The following is a 23,719-nucleotide window of genomic DNA, read 5'->3' on the forward strand; positions in this document are numbered from 1 at the left end:
TTGTGTCTAACACTTCATGATCCCATTTGGGGTTTTCTTGGCAAAGATATTAGAATAGTTTACTATTTCTTTCTCTAGATCATTTTGCAGATGAGGAAACTAAGGGAAACCAGGTTAAGTGACTTGCCTAGGGTCACACAGTTAATATCTGAGGTCAGATTTGAACTCAGAAAGATGAGTCTTCCTGACTCCAGACCCAGCATTTTATCTACTAAGGTACATGGCTTCCAGGTCATGCAGGTCTGAGGCATTATTATTGGTCAGAGTTATTATTAAGAGCAAATATGGCACAGTAGATAGAATGCTGGGCTTGGAATCAGGAAAGACCTGTGTTCAAATCTTGCCTCTGATTTCAAGCCAGGTACACTCTACCCACCATGCCACTAGCTGCCCCCCCCCTCTCTCTCTCATTTACAGATGACACAAAGGTAGGAGAGATAGCTAGCTCATTGTATGAAAAAGTTTAGAGTAAAAAAGATTGGCCTGAGTCAGAGCCAAGATTCAAACCCAGGACTTTGAACTCCAAATGCAGTGCTTTTCCCCTTCTCCATACATTCCCAGGTTTCATTGCCTGTTCACTATAACCCCTTGCATTTCTGAAGAACCACCATATGCATTTGGCCAAATGAATTTTTTAAGGAATTGCTTTCTTCAGTCAATCTTTGTGCTTCCTTTTCCAAGCTGTTGCTTTCATTTCTCTCCCCATTTTTCTTCTACCTCTCTCAATTGATTTTTTTTTTTGCGTGAGGCAATGGGGGTTAAGTGACTTACCCAGGGTCACACAGCTAGTGTCAAGTGTCTGAGGCTGGATTTGAACTCAGGTCCTCCTTTTCTTTTCTTTTTTGTTTGGTTTTTGTTTGGTTTTGGTCAGGCAATTGGGGTTAAATGACTTGCCCAGGGTCACACAGTCAGGTCTTCCTGAATCCAGGGCCGGTGCTCTATCCACTGCACCACCTAGCTGCCCCCTCAATTGATTTTTTTTTTTATGTATGAGGTATTTTATTTTTTCCATTACATGTAAAGATAGTTCTCAACTTTTGTTTATACATGCTTTACAATTTCAGATTTTTCTCCCTCCCACCCCTCCCTCCCCCCTCCCCTAGACAGCAGGTAATCTGATATAGGTTATATCTATATATCTCTATACATATACATATATATATATATATATATATATACACACACACACATATATATATACACATAATAACATTAATCCTATTTCTGCATTAATCCTGTTACAAGAGAAAGAATCAGAGCAGTGATGCAGAACCTCAAAATAGAAAGAAAAAAAAACCAACAGCACCCAAAACAAAAGAAATAATATGGTTCAATCAGCATCTATACTCCACAGTTCTTTCTTTCTTTTTTTTTTCTTGGATTTGGAGATCCTCTTCTATCATGAGTTCCCTGGAACTCTTCTGTACCATTGCATTGGTGAGAAGAATATAGTCCATCACAGTAGGTCAACACTCAATGTTGATGATACTGTGTACAATGTTCTTCTGGTTCTGCTCATCTCACTCATCATCAGCTCACGTAAGACCCTCCAGGTTTCTCTGAACTCTTCCTGCTCATCATTTCTTACAGCACAATAGTATTCCATTGTATTCATATACCACAACTTGTCCAGCCATTCCCCAATTGATGGGCACCCCCTCAACTTCCAATTCCTTGCTACCACGTAAAGAGCGGCTCAATTGATTTTTAAAATCCTTTTTGAGCTCTTTCAAGAAGGCTTTTTGGTCTTGAGACCCATTCATCTTCCCTCTTGAGGCTTCATGTGTAGGCAATTTGAGAGTATTGTCCTCATCTGAGTTTGTGTTTTGCTCTTCCCTGTTGACACAGAAGTTCTCAATGGTAAGAGCTCTTTTCTGTTTCTTTTTTCTTTCTTTCTTTCTTTCTTTCTTTCTTTCTTTCTTTCTTTCTTTCTTTCTTTCTTTCTTTCTTTCTTTCTTTCTTTCTTTCTTTCTTTCTTTCTTTCTTTCTTTCTTCTTTCTTTTCTTTTTTTTTTTTTTTTGGGCGAGGCAATTGGAGTTAAGTGACTTGCCCAGGGTCACATAGCTAGTAAGTGTTAAGTGTCCGAGGTCTGGATTTGAACTCAGGTCCTTCTGACTCCAGGGCCGGGTGTTCTATCCACTGAGCCACCTAGCTGCCCCTCCTTTTCTGTTTCTTACTCATATTGTGGCTTATTTTTAAAAGTTGAGGTCTGCTCCTGGGGCACAAGGGTCACTGTTTCAAGCTTCTTGTGCTGGGGGATGGGGGCTGTGTCACTGGCTTTCTACTCTAAGGCCTCTGTGGCTTGTGGATTCCTCACTGCCCTGGGTTTGCTCCTTGCACTTGCTCCAGGCGCTGGGATTGCCCAGCCCAGTCGTGCCTGTCCTGTGGGTGGCCCTCCAGCTGGTAGCCTGCCCTCTCAGCTGGTGCTGGCAGATCTCACAACTGGCTCACTGCACCACCAGGATCAAGGGGCCTCAGTTGCTCTGCTATGGCCAAGAGCCTCCTGCTGACTTGCCCAGACCCCCTCCATGCTGCGCTGTGCTGAACTGCGTTGTGTTCCCCTTTTGCCCAAGTGTGACCCACCTTTCCTGAAGTCTTCTAAATTATCTCAAGTTGGAGGATTGTGTCTCTCTGTCTTTTTGTAGGTTCTGTATTTTCAGAATCTATTTAGAGGCTTGAATTAATGTTCTTTTTTAGGGAACTGCAGGAGAGCTCAGGCAACTTGCTGGCTTCTTTCCATCATCTAGATCTATGATTCTAAGTGTGTTGGTAGATAGATTTAATTGTTAGAAAATTTAGATTATAAGTGTGAAAGTGCTTTGAAAAGCCTGGGAGGCTTTACAAATACAAGTAATTATTCTGTTTTGTACATATAACATTCAGTGCCTCCTCTCATTGCCTTTGTACTGATCATCCTGGAATTTATTCCTCTCTTATTTCCATTTCTTAGAGAGCCTCTCTTTTTTCAAGATGCAGTTCAAGAATTGGTTGGTGGGGTAGAGAGAGCTGGACTTGGAGTCAGGAAGACCTGAATTCAAATCCTTCCTTAGATACTTTTTAATTGTGTCCACCTGGGGAAGTTATTGAAACTCCATACATTCCCAGGTTTCATTGCCTGTTCACTATAACCACTTGCATTTCTGAAGACCCATGTGCATTTTCTATGCGGTTGTTCAATCCAGACAGGGTAATCTCAGTTACTATTTTTCTTTTTTTGCTGGGTGAGTGGGAAATCTGGGGACCATTGAGTTATTGAAACTTTGTTTCCATTCTGGGTTTGTCATCAAGCTAAATGGATTTGTTTCATTGATCATTACATTGATTTGAAACTGAAGAATACAAAATCTCATTTTAAAAATTCATATGCTTGTATTTAACATTCTTTAATGCTTAATTTAAATAAAAAACTTGGGCTGGGAAATGCCTTTTAAAAGTAAAAAAAAATTATTCTAGCCTATGTTGTCTGATCTCTTAGAGGTGGTCGACTGGGGTTAAACAAGTGTAAAATAAGTGCTCCAGCTGTTAGCCATTAGGCACCTATGTTTTTTAGCTTTTGCATTCTTGACCTATGGGAATAGGGTGAAGAGAAAATATTATTTAAAAGTATTTTGGGGTTGTTTATGCATGTTTAGTAAGACCTCATTAATATAGATAACTTAGACAGGGTAAAGTTTAATTTTGCTAAGGAAATCTGGTTTTGTGGTATAAATTAATATTGTAAGCTAGATTTTAGGGCACCGTTTAAGATACTAAGAGAACAAATTATTTTCACATATGTTGGAAGAATCCATTTTCAGGGAACTATTATTTTTAAAAATCATTCTTATTTACTCAGCAAAGTAAATCTAGGACCATAACTAGCTAGTACTCAACTTCTTGAGGTGGTACCTTACTGGGTGGTTAATGTTTCTTGAGATGAATGGTATGGTAGAAAGAGCACTGATTTGGGTCGGAAACTGAATTTGAAGCCAGTCCCTGATACTTACAAGGTGTATAACTCCAATCAAGTCACTGTCTCTCTTTGGCTCTTTCCTCATCTCTAAAGTAGGGATAAATTTTATACTATTATATCTCACTGAGTGGCAATGGGATGTGGTAGATAGAGAGTCAGCCTTGAAGCTAGGAAGACAGATTCAAATGGTGCATATGACAAATATTGACTGTGGACCTAGGCAAATAGTTAACCTCTTAGGGCACTAGGAAACCCTAGGGCTATAAATTGCAAAGAAAGGGCAAGCCCACCTTGGTAGTGGGAGTTTCCTCTCTTTAGAATTCCTCATACCAATGAAATCACAAGTCCAACCCCTTTTGAGGACCAAATCTAATGGCCTTTTCTCAGTCCTTATCATTATTGGCCTTTGATAAAGCTCCCTCTTTTCCTTGTTACTCTCTTTTCCCTAGGTTTCTGTGACACTATGTCTCTTGTTTTTCCTCTTCCCTGTCTGACCTCTCTTTTTAAATTTCCTTTGCTAAATCTACATCCTGGTCTTATCTGCTTAGGTGGCCCCAGATTTCTCTGTCTTGGACCCTCTTTTCTTCTCCCTCTATTTTACTTGATGATTTCATCAGTTCCCATAGAGTCAATGACTATCTCTATAGTTACGTTTCTCATATCTACTTATCTAGCCCTAAAGTCTTTTGACCTGAGATGTCTCATCTCCAGCTGCCTATTTTACATCTCAGTTGTTTGTGCCAAAGATACCTTAAACTCACCATGACCAAAACTGAACTCATCTTTCCCCCTAAACCCTCTCTCCTTCTGAACTGCTGAAGTATGGTATAAGGATAGTTTCACCATCCTCCTACGCACCCAGGATTCTCTTCCTATTCTAGTCCATCATTCTCACTTAGCTTTCAAATGGATCTTCTTAAAACACAGGTCTGACAATGATATGTATCCTCCTATTTCCTAAACTTCAGTGGCTTCTTATCACTTCCAGATCAAATACAAAATCCTCTGTTTATCACTAAAAGCTTTTCATGACCTGGACCCTTCCTACTTTTAAGTCTTCTAAGACTTTATTCATGCCTATGGACTCTTTGAAACAGTGACAGTGGTCTGTTTACTATTCCTCAAACAAGACTCTCTCTCCCCTGGCTTCAGGCATGTTCACTGGCTGTCTCTCATGCCTGGAATTCTCTCCTCATCCCCATGTCCTGACTTTGTTGGTTTCCATCAAGTCATGACTAAAATCTCACTTTCTACCAAGAGTCTTTTCTAGTTTCCCATAATACTAGTGCCTTCCTTCTGTTGATTATCTCCAGTTTATTCTGTACATAGTTTGTTTGTCTGTAGTCATTTGCCTGTTGTTTCTGCTTTAGATTGTGAGTTCCACGAGAGTGGGGCTGTGAGTTAATCCGAGCATTCTAGAAAATAACTTAGAACTATGCCCCAAAAGTCACTATTCCAGTATAGCTTTTGACCTACTGGGCATATACCCCCCAAAGAGATCAGAGACAGAGGGAAAGCATCCATAGGTATAAAAGTTTTTATGGTAGTAGTTTTTTGGTTTTGGTTTTTGGCGGGGCAATGAGGGTTAAGTGACTTGCCCAGGGTCACACAGCTAGTAAGTGTCAAGTGTCTGATGCCAGAATCGAAGTCAGGTCCTCCTGAATCCAGGGCCGGTGCTTTATCCACTGTGCCACCTAGCTGCCCCCAGTATTAAAAAGAAGTGGTATTTAAATGTAATGGAATATGATTGTACTGTGAGAAACAATGGAAAGATATATTCAGAGAAACATGGGAAAACTTTTTATGAACTCATACCACGTGAACTAAACAGAACCAGGAGAATGAGTTATAAAGTGAGTATAATGATGTAAAGGAAAACACTTTGAAAGACTTAAGAACATTGATCAATGCAAAGACTAATCATGACTTTAGAAGACTAATGGTGAAGCATGTAACCTACCTCTTGGTAGAGGATTGATGAATTAGAGTGAGACATACATTTTTAGATACAATTAACGTGAATTTTTCTGCTTGACTCTATTACTTGTCTTCTCTTTGGGAGGGGAGAAGTATATGGTTATTGAGAATTGTGTCACCATGCTCCAAAGGAGAAGAAAATGTCATAGGGCTTTGGGATCACAGATTTTGAGATACAATGGAACTTGGAAGCCATTTACTCCAAACCCATCATTTTGCAGATGGGGAAGCTGAGCCCAAAGAGTGAATTGTCCAGTGCCACACACTAAGAAGTGGTAGAGTCAGTTTGAACCAAGATCCTCAGCTTCTGTATCTAGCATGTGTTCTTAAGAGAGATAGCGTCTCATAACGGAAAAGACTCAAACAACAAACAAGAGAAAAAAGCATTCATGAAACATTTTTAAAAAGTGAAGAGAGAGGGGCAGCTAGGTGGCGCAGTGGATAGAGCACCGGCCCTGGAGTCAGGAGTACCTGGGTTCAAATCCGGCCTCAGACACTTAACACTTACTAGCTGTGTGACCCTGGGCAAGTCACTTAACCCCAATTGCCTCACTAAAAAACAAAAAACAAAAAAAGCCAAAAAACAAAAGTGAAGAGAGAAAAAGAAAGTTTAGAATGGGACACAGATTGTTTGTTAATATCATGTTCAATTTAATATAAGGATTGGGACAAAGTAATTACATACATTATCTCATTTTATTCTCATAACCACCTGGTGAAGTAGGTAGAGCAGTTGAATTATTAACTCCATTTTCTGGATGAGAGAACCAAGACTCAGAAATTTAATATGCACTTAAAATGATGTTATACAAGTTTACAGTTCCACATCCGGTCTTCTTTTTTTCTGATCTTAGTCATCTGAAATGTTCATGTTTGCTGGGTTTTTTTAAAGTTCATAATTTTAAAACACTTGAGAAGTCAGACAGCAGAGATGAGGGAGAGAATTCCAGGCATGGAGGAAAACCAGTAAAAATGTATGGAGTTGGGAAATGGATGAACAGCAGGGAGACAAGTTTCACTGGATCACAGAGCTGAAGGGGCGGATTGGAGGAGTATGATGTAAGAAGACTGGGAAGGTAGGAGAAAAGGAATTATATCATTGGTAACTTTAGAGAGAGTAGTTTCATTTGAATGATGATGTCAGAAGCCCTACTGCACAGTTAAGAAGAGAATGAGAGGAAAGGAAGTAGAGGCATTTTTTTTTTATTCATATGGTTGTTGATTGTTTACATTTTTGGTGAGGGGGTGAGGCAATTGGGGCTAAGTGATTTGCCCAGGGTCACCACAGCTGGTAAGTATCAATTGTCTGAGGCAAGATTTGAACTCAGGTCCTCTTGAATCCAGGGTTGGTGCTCTATCCACTGCACCACCTAGCTGCCCCTACATTTCTTCTTTTGAGAACTACCTGTTCATATCTTTTGGTCATTTTTCAATTGGCGATTGGTTCTTGTTCTTATCTATTTCTATTAATTCCCTATATATCTTGGATATAAGACCTTTAAATATCATCTTATTAGCTATGAGGACTCTTCCAGTCTGTTGAGATATTCTATAATCTGGCTTTGTACTCTCATTTTCTATGACTTTTTTCATTTAGGTACTCCTTCAAATAGTGCCAGTTGCAATCCCTATATATGCCTTTTCTTCCTATGAGAATTTTGTCCATGGCCTCCCTTAAAAGTTCATAAAGGTGGGGGCGGCTAGGTGGCGCAGTGGATAAAGCACCAGCCCTGGATTCAGGAGTACCTGAGTTCAAATCCGGCCTCAGACACTTGACACTTACTAGCTGTGTGACCCTGGGCAAGTCACTTTACCCCCATTGCCCTGCAAAAAAAAAAAAAAAAGTTCATAAAGGTCAGGGGCAGCTAGGTAGCACAGTGGATAAAGCATCAGCCCTGGATTCAGGAGGACCTGAGTTCAAATCTGGCTTCAGACACTTGGCATTTACTAGCTGTGTGACCCTGGGCAAGTCACTTAACCCTCGTTGCTCTGCAAAAAAACAAAAACAAAAACAAAAAAAAGAAAAGAAAAAGTTCATAAAGTCTACCTAATATGCAGATGGCTTTCCTCTAAGACTTTTAACATTTTGTATGTCCCTATGCAGCATAATACCTCTCTGTTATTCCTGTCTCATTACATGATCAGCTGACCTCTTTTTTCTGGTTATACATTTCCTGGATAATCCTTTTTTATAGTCATGCAAAACATTTTCATATTAGTCAGGTTGTAAAAGAAAACAGACAAAAAACAAGAAAAAGAAACTTAAAAAACATGCTTCGATCTGTATTCAAATACCGTCAGTTCTTTCTCTGAAGATGGATCACATTTTTCATCATCACTCTTTCAGAGTTATGTTGGATCATTGTCTTTTTTTTTCTGTTTAGAATTTTATTTTCCAAATTACATGTAAAAACAAATTTTGACTTCAATTTTTAAATTGAATAATCCTTTTGACACCTCTTTTTTCTTCTTTTTTTTTTGCACAAGTCCTTGTAGGTAATTCACAAACTGTTCATACCCAAAGCAAAACTCTCCTTTGCCCTTTGAGTCACTTACAATTTTGATTACTTAGATATTATGGTATTCCATGATTTTCAGTTACATAGCATCATTCAAAGGATATTGGTGTTTGAAATATGGATTTTTTTTTTTTATCCAAGAGCATCTTGCGATGGTTGAAAGTACTATGTTGTGCCACTTCCCAAAGGCAAATCAAAATCTCTTCTTTAGGTTCAGTTCTTGTCACAGTTCATGAGATGTATAAAGTACTTGTCCAAAATATATGTATTGATGTATTAACTTGATGGACTACTCATTCAAGTGCATGTTGTAGTCTAAATAATAGATATTCTTCAGCTATTTGGTTGTTCCTATGTGACTTGTTAGGCTCTTCTCCTTCTGAGTGGCCACATACTTCATTCACTTATTTACACCTTTTAGTCAATTATGTGATTTATAATCAACATGGTTTGTTATAGAAAATTGTGTATGAGAGTCTATGTGTTTCCTTTTCAACAAAAATAAAGTTGATAAATATGTAGATCATCCTCATAAAGAGTTTATAGAGATGAAGAGGTCATGAATCAGTGGTCATTATGCCCTATCAATCATTATTTGTGGGGTAATATTTAATCTGTCTTTTTTTCTAAATGTTCATTATCTTTCTTTGAAATATCTTGAAAATATATTCCTCAATACTTTAAAAAACAGCCATTTCCAATACAGTTTTCTTCTTGGTCTGGTTCAACTATTCTTCTTTACTCCAACTTATTAAATGCTTTTTCTATTTCTTCTATGAGATAATGATTGTAAAGTGCTTTGTAATTCCCCAAAGTTGGTCAGCTATTTTTACTACAGAAGACATTTAGTACTGAGGTGTTAGAGCCTTAATGGTGTGGTTCCATTGTCATCAATAAGGAGAATAGTTGGCCTTAGAGACTCTGACAAGTTTTTTGCCATTTTCAGTTTGGGGAAGAGGAGCAAGGGAAAGGGAATAAGCATTTATATAGCACCTACTATGTGCCAGACACTATGCTAAGCAATTTGTAAATGTTATCTCATTTGATCCTTAAAACAACCTTGCAAAGTAGATATTATTATTATCCTCATTTTATTCTTGAGGAAACAGGCAAACAGATTAAGTGACCTAACCAGGGACACACAGCTATTAAGCATCAGAGGCCAGATTTGAATTCAGAACTTCTTGACTGCATGCCTAGTACTCTACTGCACCACCTACCAGTTGTCATACCATCTATACCCCAGCTTCATATCCTAGGCAAATTTGATAATCATCAGTCCATTTATGTCCCCATCTTAGTCATTGATTATAACTGTTTATCAGAATACTGATTAGGGCAAAATAAATACCTAGGTACTCTATTAGAGATGTTCCATTGGATTTTCTGGGACCAGTTGGTCAGCGTCTTCTGAAATCATGTAACTGTTTACACCTCTCCATCTTGCCAAATTGTGAGAGATTCTTGGCAAAATGCCTTGCTGAAATCTGGGCACATCATATTTATGACATTTCCCTGACCTATCAGCTTATTAAACTTTCTGAATAAGAAAATGAAATATAGGCTACACGAGTGGTGTCCAACTTAAATAAAGTAGATTCCAGCAGTTTTATATGGACTTATAAAAACCACAACTTATCATGGTCTGTGTTGTATTGCATTTTTATTTATTTTGTCAAACATTTCCTAATTACATTTTTTTAGATGGCTTTTTTTTTTTTTTGCAGGGCAATGGGAGTTAAGTGACTTGCCCAGGGTCACACAGGTGCTCCTGAATCCAGGGCTGGTACTTTATCCACTGTACCACCTAGCTGTCCCTCCCAATTACATTTTTTTTTTTTAGTGAGGCAATTGGGGTTAAGTGACTTGCCCAGGGTCACACAGCTAGTAAGTGTTAAGTGTCTGAGGCCGGATTTGAACTCAGGTACTCCTGACTCCAGGGCCGGTGCTCTATCCACTGCGCCACCTAGCTGCCCCCCAATTACATTTTAATCTGGTTTGACTGTGCAACTTTCAGGCCCAGAGTTTAATACCTCTGGGCTATATAATACATTCAATATAAAAATACATTCAATATATATTCAATACAAATGTGAAATCTAGGACCAACAAGCCAAAAAGCTTGTCCAATGGGACATTAAATAAGATAATATATGTAAAGCTCATTGCAAGCCTTAAAGTTCTATATAAATGTTAGCTGTTGTTTCTTTTTCTCTTCTTTCTTCTTTTCCTCCTTCTTTCCCTCTTTTTCTTCCTCATTCTCCTTTCCTTCTCTTCCTCCCTCCCTCCCCTTCTTCTTTCCCCTCTTCCTCCTCCTCCACAACCACCTTGTGAAATAGGTAGTTCATTTAGTTTTATTCTCATTGCACAGATGAAGAACCTGATGCTAAATCAGATTAAATGGCTCACTTTAGTTTACATAATTGGTAAATGTCAGAGCCATAACTCTAACCAGGACTTTTGCTATTGCACATCTAGTACTTTGCCTACTATACCACAGGTTCCCTAGTCTTCCTCCAAGGAGTTCATAGAACTTTAAAAATATATTATTTGAAAATCAAATTAATCTTTCCAGCACTCCAGTGAGGAAGAGACATTTCCGGGATAGTGATTCATTTCTCGAGACTTCTTTTCCTGAATCTTAGTTTCCTGGAGGCCTTAGAAGTATTCTTTAAAGTTGTTGCATTGATTTAAACTCCATTCAGAAATGGCCATTTAAATGAAAACCCATGTGGTCCCCAGAAACATATGCTACAATTGCCTACAAGCAGCCTGTAGCTGCCAAAGTCTTGTGCTTTAAGAAAGTGAGTTCCTTTCCCACACTCCCACATGTAACTTTAACTGTGATGCTTGTGCAATACTATATCTTTGGGAGGAAAGAGAGAAGGGCAAATGTGAGAATGTCTGTGTGAAATTCCTTCCTTAACTTCCTTCTCCATAGCCTGTCCATTTGCATCTGAAAAATAATGTCTATACCAGTTAATTCTGGGAAACTGCCACTCAAAGTTTGGTCAGGAGAAGGTTTTTCCCCCCTCTGTTTCATAGGTTGCAAAGAAAAAGATTTCTTCTTTGCAACAAACTTTCGGGTAGCTCAGACAAATCCCACAACTTCAAAATTCCAACTCTTCTCGTAGCTTCTGCCCAAACCACCAAATATTTTGTCATCTTTTTCAGACAAATTACAAACTTGCCTTCTTTTAGCTACCCTTCTTTTTTCCTTTCTCCCACCATGAGCGTAGAAGTCATCAGAAACTAAGGCAACAGAAGATAAAAAGAAAAGAGTCTCTCAAACCTACAAATTTCCAATTAACCCAGAAATAAAGAGTTGACTATTTTGATTTATGGTCTTGGTGTTTATTCTGTTGCCCTTTGAAGGGTGCATGGAATGCTAAGTTTGATTCCATATGTTGCAGCAGTCTAGAAAATTAATTTTTAAAAATATGGTCCAAAGAAATTAAAAAAAAGAATGGCAGTTCTATTGCAATAACGGAATTTGTCACCATCTGTGAATTTGAAAGAACACTGAGATGTTAGTTTATAAACATAGTACTGGGGACACAAATACTGTGATGGGGGAATTGCCAAACCCTTTTTAGCTATTTTCTTACAAACTCAAGGAAAGCAGTAATTTGTAGCACAAATGAGAATGCCGAAATATGCTAACATATATGAAGAGTTACGAAACTATATCCGTTGACCACCCACTGCTGGAATTATTTCTTAGGGCTGTTACTAAAAGGTCTATGTGTACAAAAATGTTAATAGCAGCTTTATTTTTAATAGGAAAAACCTGACAGTGGTCTATATGTCCAACGATCTGAGAATAATCAAATAAATTGTGGCATATCAGTAGAATGGAGTAAAATTGACAAATTAATGAAAATGTAGGGAAACAAAGATTTTCAAAAAATTATGCAGAACAAAGACTCAGAACAACAACATTCACATCAATTACAATGATATTATTAAAAGCAATAAAATCAACCAACCAGCAAGCATTTTTATTAAGCATCTTCTATGTCTGATACATGCTAGAGATAGCTAAGAAAAGAGTCATAGAGCAAATAAGATGTAGCAAACTGCAAATACTTTGGAGTTTGTGGTTTTATGTGTGATTTTGTTCCTTTTGTTGTTGATTAGTTCATTTTTGTTGAGCTAATAAGTTTATGACCAAAAACTATTTAAAGAAAAAAAATAAAAGAAATCTAATTTCATTCATCTTACTATGGATTCACCAAGTGGAGAACAACTCACTAAAAATCTTTCTGGTCTGGAAATTTTTTTATATAGAGACTTACATTTTGAAGAAATCTGGTAATAAATTTTCAAGCCCTTTACCATTCATATTTGTTTCCTCCTTCCAACCTAGCTCTCTAAGATTAGTGGCCAACATGTCTTAAATCTATTCAGGAGAGTTCCCTGCCGCCCCCGCCCCAGATTTATCTGGCAGTGGAGAGAATTTGGCTCATTAGTGGCAGTACACCAGAGCTTTGCAATCCTCCCCAGCCTTAGAATAAAGTCGTCTTCTATTTCAATAATTAAATTGTCTTGAATGTTATCTGGGAAGGACTCACCTCATAATTATATCAAATGAGATACTGTATTTAAAGTGTTTTGCAAACTCTTAAGTGCTATATGAATGTCAACTATTATTATTAATGGTAATGGGAATAGTGAGTCAGCATTGAGTACAAATGATCCAGTAGGTACAGTTTTGTATTCTTTGGGATGGTTGTTATGAGGACTCAATGAGTTTTAAGAAAAAATGAATGTCATATTCATTTTAAATTACCTTTGGCTTTTTTGTACAGGTCATTACCAATGGCATCATTGCCATGAGTGAACCTCCTCTTGAAGAAATCAGCCCTGGTCGATTTCCACCTTCCTTTGGAGCTGTTGCACCCTTCCTGGCTGACCTTGACACGACAAATGGTGGAAAGGTTTATTATCGGGAAGACTCTTCTCCTGCTGTGGTTCAGTTAGCTGCGGATTGTGTTGGAAAAGGTTTCCCTGAGGTCTCTTTCCAACCCAAGAGTGTGGTGGTGGTCACTTGGGAATCCATGGCTCCTTACCAAGGGTCAGAAAGGGACCCTACCCAGGAAGGCAAGGTAAATATATTTTGTTGTGTTCTAACACAAATATTCCTTTTTTTTTCAGGGCAATGGGGGTTAAGTGACTTGCCCAGGGTCACACAGCTAGTAAGTGTCAAGTGTCTGAGACCAGATTTGAACTCAGGTCCTCCTGAATCCAGGGCCAGTGCTTTATCCACTGCGCCACCTAGCCGCCCCCTAACACAAATATTCTTAACATACCAGTCAATCAACAAGTGTTTATTAACTGTTATATTCCTGGTACTGTGCTAAATACTGGGAATAAAAAGAAATGTGAAAACACAGTCCCATTAGGATCTCATATTCTAGTGGGGAAGACAATATGCAGATTATCCGGGTAAATACAAGGTTTATACATGTATGTACAATCTATATGAAGGTCATTTGAAAGAGGAAATCATTAGTTCTAGATATAACTAAGGAGAAATTTAATGAGGTTAAATAGAAAGTTTTAGAGAAACATTCCTTTCTTTAGTGAAAATTTGCCTCTTTGTATCATCAGCCTTAGCATAGTGCTTGGTATATAACAACCACTTAACAAATGTCTGTTGACTAACATCAGCTTGTACTTTAGTTTTCAGTGGAAAGCAGTGAGTACACAAAATAAATTTAAATATGATTGTCCATGTATAGTACCACCTCATGGGTATAAAATCATTTTATAGTTAAATCCTTTAAATATTTCCACAAATTAACCTCCAAGAATGGAACCCAAGACAGACCTGCCTGATTCTGAATTCAGTGATATTCCTTTTGAGAGCTAGTGTCTCTATCTGTGCTCACTTGTTACTTAAGCAACATAGCCATAAAAACAAGCACTGGTACCAAATTTCAATTAAAAGTGATCTTAACACATTGGCAAAATGTTTAAACACATACTGGATTGACTGATGGTTATGTCTCCTGGCCTGAGGGGTGTTTTAGTACCTTATCTGCAAGGCTGTATCAATTATTTTATTTTTTATGGTGACTGGTTAGGTACAAACATGATTTATCTTTCATGAGCATTTTACTTAAATGGATCTGTGATCTCATTAACTCCTCCCATGAATGAAGTTCACTATCCATCCATGCTTGCCTATCCTGTGTTACTCTCATTCATGTCCACTCAAAGGTTCATTGCAGGAGGGCCATCCCATGTTACGTAAGAAAAATGTGGCTCTTAAAAGCTTAAGTAGCTTACTACCACCTGGCCATGCTTATAGATATAGACAACATCTTTAGTGGATTACTATTAGAATATCAGATCAGAAATAAAGCTTAAAATACTGAAGGTTTAATGATGGGAAAGTCTTCTGTCCTAATATAGCTAATTGTATTCTCATAAAGAGAGTAATAGCTACTCTTGTTTAATTAGCACTTAACATAATGCTTTCTACAAAAAGTGTGAGCATATATATGTATATATATATAATATATATTCAATTTAATAAACAATTATTAAATGCCTATTATGTGACAGTCACTGTGCTAAGTGCTGGAGATACAAATAAAAAAAAGATAGACAGTCCTTGCTCACAAGGAGCTTATAATATAATGGGGGAAGACAATATAGAAAAGGAAGCTAAAAGCAGAGTTCTGGGAGAGCTATGTGGGAAAAGCTATGATATATCAAGGAGTAGAAGCCAAGGGGTTATGCTGATGCAAAATGGAGAGTTGCCTCGAAAGTTCTGAGCCCTCTATAAAGGAAGGTTTTAGGAAGTTTTGATTTTATATATATATATATATATATATATATATACATACACACACATATATACATATATTGCAAGAATTGTTATCCCTGTTTTACAGATGAGGAAACTGATGCTCAAAAGGGCTCATTTCAAACATTTATTAAGGACCCACAGTGTTTATAGTCTAACAGCTAGGAAGTGTTGGAGTCAGAATTTGAATCCAGGTCTCTTGACCTCAAGTCCAGTACCCTTTCAGCTATAGCACATCAATCAGTCAACAAATATTTATTGAGCATCTATGCTGTGACCAGAACTGTTAGGTACTGAGGGAGACACAAAGATGCATGAGACAGGTACCCAGGCTTCCAGAAGCTTACAATGTAATTGTGAAAAACAACACACATACAGTTTAAATAATTCAAAGGAGATAAGTTTTGAGTGAAATGATGGATGCAGACAAAGTACTAACAGAATTAAGAGAGAGAAAACTGGAACTAGAAGGGTTAGGGAAAGTTTTTTTAGAGGAATTGGGACTTGAACTCGACATTGAAATATCTGGTTAATGTCAGTGCTAGGTATGAATCCCAAAGAGATTGAGGAAAAAGGAAAAGGACCTCTATATACAAAAGTATTTATAGCAGCTCTTTTTGATGGTGGCAAAGAAATAGACATCGAGGGGATTCCCACCAGTTGGGGAATGGCTGAACAAGTTGCTGTTTATACTTACGATGAAATACTATTTTACTATAAGAAATGTTGACGGAGATGGTTTCAGAAAAACCTGGGGAGACTGATTGAACTGATGCAAAGCGAAGTAAGCAGAATGAGGAAAACATTGTACATAGTAATAGCTCTATTGTAACAATGATCAACTGTGAAAAACTTAGCTGCTCTGATTAATTCAATGTTCCACGAAAATTCCAAAGGTTTCATGATGAAAAATGCTATCCAGTTCCAGAGAGAGAACTGATGAACTCTTAAGTTCAGACTGAAGCATGTTATTTTTCACTTTCTTTATTTTTCTTGCTTTTTTTGGCAATGGCTAATAATGAAATATGTTTTGCATGACTTCACATGTAGAATGGATATCATATTGCTTGTCCTCTCAATGGGCGGGAGAAGGACTAGAGGGAAGAAGTGAATTTGGAACTCAAAATTTTAAAAATGAATGTTAAAAAATTTTTTTTAAAAAAAGGAAGATCTTGCTAAGAGAAGAAAACCTTACTAGGTTTTGTTTTATTTGGGTGAAATCTGTGTTTTCATTGGTTCAAGAAGTTTTCAACAAAGAACTTCCCCCACTAACACAGATTGGCACCTTTTCTGCAACTGATGGTTTTAGAGAGTTGCTTGGGGAACTAAGAGGTTAAGTCACTTGCCCGGGGTTACATAACCAGTATATGTCAGAAAGGGACTTGAACTCAGGCCATCCTGACTCAGGTCAGCTGTCTATCCTTTTGGAACATTGCCTTTGTAGGGACCAATTTTTAATCGGGGAGTGTTAGCTAAGCGGCTTGCCGCAATATTGAGGCAAAGAAGGAGACCGACAGCCTCCCTCAAAACAGAGCAGGATTTATTTAACAAGAACGAACTTAAAAAAACACAAACAGGATCAGCAGGATCAAGGGAAAGGAAATAAAATGGGGAAAAGGGAAATTATACAACCTGAACAAAACCACCACCCAGGAATCAACTGAGAATACACAGCAGTGTCCTATCACCTTCCAGCTTCAAGCTAGAAGAGCGGAAAACCTCCCTCCTTCCTAGCAGACCCCAGGCTGACCACACACAGCCCCCAGCCAATTGGCTGACTGCTCTGACAGTCACCTGACTGCCCTCACTAGGCTTCCGATCATAATTTTGCCAGGTCCATGTAGGTGTCGGTGAGTGATGATGTGAGGTGCCAGTGCCATGGCAATGGCTACAACCAGTGGGTGAAGCACCATGCAGTTTGTGGAGCCCCAGGCCGGTGCCTGCGGCGAGGTTTTTTAAAATTCTAGCCAAAAGACGGGGTCATAAAAAGCTCAAATAACAATTCTTTACACCTTTCATATTTATTGTAAATAATCAAATAATTTGGAGACACACTTCAGTTCATCTTTGAGATAAAATGATAAAACATATTTCATACTTGCTAATTTTGTTAGATTGTAGAGCTGAAAGGAATCTTGTGAGGGAATCTAGTCTATTTCCATGGCTTCTTCTAAGCACTTCATTTATATTTAGAGTGATTGAGTCCTTCATGTAACATGAACCTAATAAATTCATGTTCTATTTTACCAGTTTGTTGGCTTTTTGTTGTCTTGTTGACTTCTTGCTCCTAAAGCACTCAGAACCAGACAGTTCTTCACTGGCCACCTTTTCAAAGTCTAAGGAATGAGTTTCCTTGATAGCAGCATCATGTGACATTCTAGAGATTCCATCACTCCAATTATTGGCTAACTTTAGTGTCACCAGTTATACAGAACTCTGTCTCTCTGTGTCTCTCTGTCTTCTCTCTGTCTCTCTTTCTCTGTTTTCTGTCTCTCTGAGACAGAGAGAGAGAGGTTGGTGCTGACACTCTTAGACAAAGCTGCAGTTTAGAATATCATAGAAGACTTGTAAATCACTTGTAAAAGCACTTGTAAAATTTGGCAAAGATGTTTATGCTGGAAAGAAATGTTTCTGGAACAAGGTCAGGGAGCTGCCCTCTCATTGTCTATATGGGGTGTATCCTCTTGAAAATGACAGGATTTGGAGTTGGTCAGTTTGATCATTTTGGAGGGGTTTTTTTTCCAGATTTTAAACTGAATTTAAAATTTTCTCCACAGAGAAACACATTCCAGGCTGTCTTAGCTTCTTCTGACTCCAGTTCGTACGCCATTTTCCTTTACCCAGAAGATGGTTTGCAGTTCTACACCACATACTCCAAGAAGGATGAAAACCAAGTTTCTGCTGTGGTTGCATTTAGTCAAGGCTTAGTGGGTTTGTTTTGGAAAAGCGATGGTGCCTACAACATATTTGCTAATGACAGAGAATCCATTGAAAATCTGGTCAAGTATGTTTTATTTGTTTTTGAGTAGATATTCCTCTCCCTGCCATCTTCTGTTCCTCTAATTAATCAACCTCCTTGGCTCTTCCCATTTTTCAAAGTGGCATGGTTATATACAAAGTATGGCATCTGAGGATGTCTGCCTCCTGTAAATTACTTTTTTAAAACTATAATTTAAATTTTTTATAGATATTATTTATTTTATATCAGCTTTGTTTCCAGAGATAGCCCTCTCCCTTGATTAACCAATGAGTCATCCTTTGTGACAGAGAATAAAAGGGAAAGAAAAAGAAGTAAAAAAAGGCATTTTCATAAAACTGACCAACATATAGGATCATAGAGATATCTCTAGCTGGAAGGAACCTCGGAGACCATCTAATTCAACCCCCCCTCATTTTTCATATAAAAAGGTTAAGTGACTTACCCAATGTCATACTGATATTAAGTGTCATAGGCAAGAGTTGAATCTTTTAACTCCAGGGTGAGTGCAGTGCTCTTTCTCCTGAGTCTAATAATATCTGCAATATTCTACAACTATGGGCAATGACTTACTTTTTAAATTTTTATTCTAGCTTTTTGGAGAAAGAGTTCATTCTGCTGTGAGTCAAGTAACTATGTGTCCTATGTTTATGGGATTGTCTTGATTGCCATCAATTTGTACTAGCATTCCAAGGGGTATGAGGCACTAAACCTCTTTTTACTATGAGCTTAGGCTCTGAGACAAAAATACCCCAAAATTTTCTATCAGGAATGGCTTTTAGGGTAGGAAGGAATAGAGGCAACGTGTTTCCTTGAAAAGAATACTGCTAGGTGTGACCCTGGGCAAGTCACTTAACCCTCACTGCCCTGCAAAAAAAAAAAAAAAAAAAGAATACTGGAGTGGAAATCAAAGGACCTGGATTCAAATCTTGACTTACAACTTTTTTGATCCTGGGCAAGTCTCTTAATATCTTAGGGCCTCAGTTTCCTCATCTTTTTTTTGTTGTTTTTTTGCAGGCAACGGGGGTTAAGTGACTTGCCCAGGGTCACACAGCTAGTAAGTGTCAAGTGTCTGAGGCCGGATTTGAACTCAGGTCCTCCTGAATCCAGGGCCGGTGCTTAACCACTGCACCATCTAGCTGCCCCCAGTTTTCTCATCTTTAAAATAAGGGGGTTAGGTTAGATGACTTTATGGTTCCTACTAGCTAAAAAACCTAAGGTCCTATTTTATTGTGCAGAATAGAGCAAAAGGGGAGGATATTTAGACTGGAGTTTCTTGGAACCCAAATTGTCTCTCTCCCTTGATTCCCCTCTTTATAACAGACTGGGCAAGGGGAAACCCCACCAGCTTTTAAGTAGTAAGTTCTTCCTTATCCTTCACCTGTCCCAGGGGACTTCCATTGCTTGAGTCTAAAGTATTTGGGGGTGATCAGACATCCTATTCAAGATTGCCTTGATTTTTTCCAATCTTTCTTACTGTGCCTTTAAAACCTTTTTGATTAGCGACAGCTAGGTGGCTCAGAGATAGAGCACTGGCCCTGGAGTCAGGAGGACCTGAGTTCAAATTGGACCTCAGACACTTAACACTTACTAGCTGTGCGACCCTGGACAAGTCACTTAACCCCAATTGCCTCACCAAAAAAAACCCCAAAACAAAAGAACCCTTTCTGACTGATGGCATATTCCTCTCTTCCAGACTATCTGCCCTATGTATAGATAAAATCTGCGTTGAACATTTAAAATTTTCTATGGTATAAGAAAAGTAGTAAAACTTTGAGGAAGGGGTGAGGATTAAAGAGAAACAGAGAGTAGTCAAGAAAAAGGGATGGATTTAAATGGAAGGGAGGATGGAGTATTTTTAGTAGCTTTAGCATTAATGACTAAGACTCTTCTTATATGCCAAGGATTTTCATCAATAACATGAGAACCAGAAGCATTTTTTTTTCGTGAGGCAGTTAGGGTTAATTGACTTGCCCAGGGTCACACAGCTAGTAAGTGTCAAGTGTCTGAGGCTGGATTTGAACTCAGGTCCTCCTGAATCCAGGGCCAGTGCTCTATCCACTGTGCCACCTAGCTGCCCCAACCAGTAGCATTTTAAGATAAAATAGCTTCTCTTAACTTTACCTTCCAAATATATCAAAGGAGATTTGTTTAATTTGGAACACCTTCTCTAGTATTTGTGAACAAAGAGTTCTCTGTGCTTATTAGTCCATAGCACAGCACAGTGGCCCTGGAAATTCTTGGTCTTATTGTAGGTCAGATACCCATTCATTTGAACCCATTCTCCCAGTCCCTGCCACTTTTGATAAGCAAGCTATTTTGGTACACTACAGAAGGGTTCAGACACAATGTTCTCAAGGGTGGGGGAGAGTCTGTTTCATATCTATGTGGACTATTTGTGATTTGTTTACTAATTTTGGATAGGAATGCTTTCTGAGAGTTGCTGTCCAATTTTGTCTCTAGGAGTAGCAATGCAGGACGTCAAGGCGTCTGGGTTTTCGAGATTGGGAGCCCTTCCACTGCCAGTGGTGTGGTGCCAGCTGATGGCAGTCTTGTATCTGATGGTACAGAGTATGAAGATGAGGAAGATGAAGACTATGACCTGGTGAGCGTGTCTGAGAGGTCCTTGGGCTTGGAGGATGTGGGCACCACAATTGACCCCTACGCTATCCCCAGGAGGGGAGATGAAGACACATATGATTTGTTAAATCCCATCTCCCCACGTCATGCCAATACGGAGAGACCACCTCTGGAAGAATCTGTTGTGGTGGATCAGTACCCGGATCCTTCTACTAGGGGAACCAAGTCACTATTGTACCCAGCTGAGGGATTTCCCCAGCAGCATCCACAGGTCATAGATGTAGATGAAGTAGAGGAAACAGGGATTGGTAAGCCCATTTAACTTACTATGGGAACATGTCTGGGGACTTTAGTTGAGAAAGGGAGGATTAGTGTTTGAGTTGCCAGTGGTATAAAATGTACATAATTCTGCTAGGTTTATATGGAGTTCAATAGAATTTAGAATTGGGAGATACTCAAATGATTATATAGTTCAAGAGTTTTTAGCCTCAGATCCAAGGGTTTCCCAAGGGCTCTGTGGGTAGATTTCTAGGGATCTATGAACTGGGATATTTTTTTTAAAGTACATCTTTATTTTTATTAACCTCTAATGAAATTTAGCGTTTTCTTCAATTATTTAAAAGCATTCTCTTGAAAAGGGGTCCATGGGCTTTACCAGAATACCAAAGGGGCCCTGACAAAAAAAAAAAATAAAGAGTTCAGAACCCATGGTCTAGTCCAGCCTTTCTCATTTGACTGATAAAGAAATTGAGAGTTGGATAGAGCAGCAACATGCTGGTAAATGTTTAACAACTGACTCTCCAAAAAAACCCAAAAAAAACATGTATATACAGCACTCTCTTAAGGTTAATCTGCATCATTAACATTTTCTCCATCACTTTCTAAAGTCTAAAAAAAAAAATCCAACAAAACAATAAATTAAGCCCTGGTTTATACCATTTGCCAATATCTAAAGTGCAAATGCTCAGACTAAAAATTTAACAGTTGACTCTCATGAGCCTATCTGAGCTGAGTGCAGCACAACCCTGTGATGGGACATGAGTTTGGAGGAGAGGACATGGTCTGATAGTTTGTAGAACCTACGGTTAGAGTTGTAATGTAGACGTCAGACTGTCAGAGACTGAATAGCGTTTTGGAGTTGGGACTGTGACTATGGAGATAATGTCAGGGTGCTTTATCATTTCTCCTAGCATTCTATCCTACCCATTTGAAGGGATGCTTAGAAAATCTGACTTTTAGAATTATATTTTCTTATTTGTAACTCTTAATATATGAGATAGAATAAAAGAGTTGAAAGGGACCTTTGGGATTATCTTGTCCATTCAATGAAAAAGTCTCTTCCATCCAACCTTTTTTAGTACTACGGAACTCACTATCTCACTAGGCAGCACATTCCATTTTTAAAAATAGATATTTATTTTATTCTGAACTTAAGAAATAAAATAAGCATTTTCATAACAGAATAGAAAAAGAGATGATTGCATATGAAACTGCAAATCTATCTTGTGCAACTTGCTATTCCTTTTAAATATATAATAAAGTTATCATGTAACTTTTTTCTCCCCCTTTTTTTTTAATTCCCCCACCTACCCTAGAGATGGCTACCATTAGACACAAATATGTGTATATAAAGAAAAATCATTCCATACACTTTTATTTATTCGTTCTTTCTCTGGATGCAGATAACATCTTCCTTCATAGGTCCTTTGTAGTTAATAGGGTTATTTATAATAGTCAGAATGCCTTAGTTGCTCAAATTTGTCCTTATAACAATATTGCTGTTACTGTGTACAACATTCTCTTAACTCTACTCATTTTACTCTTCGTTATTTCATGCATTTTTCAATCACCTTCAATTGTTAGAAAGTTTTTCCTTATATTGATCTGGATCCTGCCTCCTTTATGTCCTTGTTTTTACCTCAGCAGCTTAAACATAATAAATAATTCTTGTTCCATATTATAACCCTTTAAATATCCTACGATAGCTTTTTCTTGTCTAACCTTACCATCCTCACGTCTTATTTTCATCCACCTGTCACCCTGAAATCAATTTCTAAGTTTTGACTATGATATTTAGGATAGTTGTTTGTTTTCCATTTTAAACTCCCCCGTCACTGCTGTGGTGGCCTATAAAGACTACAAATACAATATAGTAAAACCCTGGTTTTTGTTTGTTTGTTTATTTTTTTGGTGAGGCAATTGGGGTTAAGTGACTTGCCCAGGGTCACACAGCTAGTAAGTGTTAAGTGTCTGAGGTCAGATTTGAACTCAGGTCCTCCTGAATCCAGGGCTGGTGCTTTGTCCACTGTGCCACCTAGCTGCCCCAGATCAGTAAATTGAGGCAATAAAATAGGAAAGATTTTGCCCAAAGTCACACAGATAGCAAGGGACAGAGTTGGTATTTGAACCCAAGTCCTCTGTTTCTAAATTCATTGTTCTTTTCACTAAGCCATGCTGGTCACATGTATGTTTCTGAGGCACAAAATCTGGCCTGCGGCACTATGAATCTGTATTATAACAAGGCTCTCTTGTATTTCTATGAAAAATAATGTTTTCATTAAAAACATTTTTAGTGCTAATGGTATAATTCATCAAAATAGCTTTAAATGAGATAGATCCAAGTTTGTTTTATATTATCTCGTATAAATGATGAAGTAGAGAGAGTACTGGGTATGGTATCAGAAAGATCTGGGTTCAAATTCTACTTTAGACATGACCAGTTGTGACTCTGTACAGATTGCTTAACAACTCAATGCCTCAGTTTCCGCATCTGTAAAATTAGGGGGTTGGGCTTGATGGCCTCTTAGTTCCAATCTAGCACTAAGTCTATGATCCTACGATCCATTGGTATGCAACAGTCCCATGAAAGGCTAAGGTAAGTATTATCCCCATTATAG

The 23,719-nt window shown here is 38.2% G+C and overlaps 1 protein-coding gene across 1 annotated transcript in view; it reads left to right on the forward strand.

The window, feature by feature from the left end:
* The window catches only part of NID1 (nidogen 1), a 117,454-nt gene that overhangs the window by 5,676 nt on the left and 88,059 nt on the right, over window positions 1-23,719 (forward strand). Inside the window, exons 2-4 of the mRNA XM_044003038.1 lie at window positions 13,260-13,556; window positions 18,043-18,269; window positions 20,706-21,130. Coding sequence (XP_043858973.1) covers window positions 13,260-13,556; window positions 18,043-18,269; window positions 20,706-21,130 — 949 coding nt within the window. The remainder of the gene's footprint in view (window positions 1-13,259; window positions 13,557-18,042; window positions 18,270-20,705; window positions 21,131-23,719) is intronic.

Source organism: Dromiciops gliroides, chromosome 4 (genome assembly GCF_019393635.1).
Source record: "Dromiciops gliroides isolate mDroGli1 chromosome 4, mDroGli1.pri, whole genome shotgun sequence".
Lineage (NCBI taxonomy): Eukaryota > Metazoa > Chordata > Mammalia > Microbiotheria > Microbiotheriidae > Dromiciops > Dromiciops gliroides.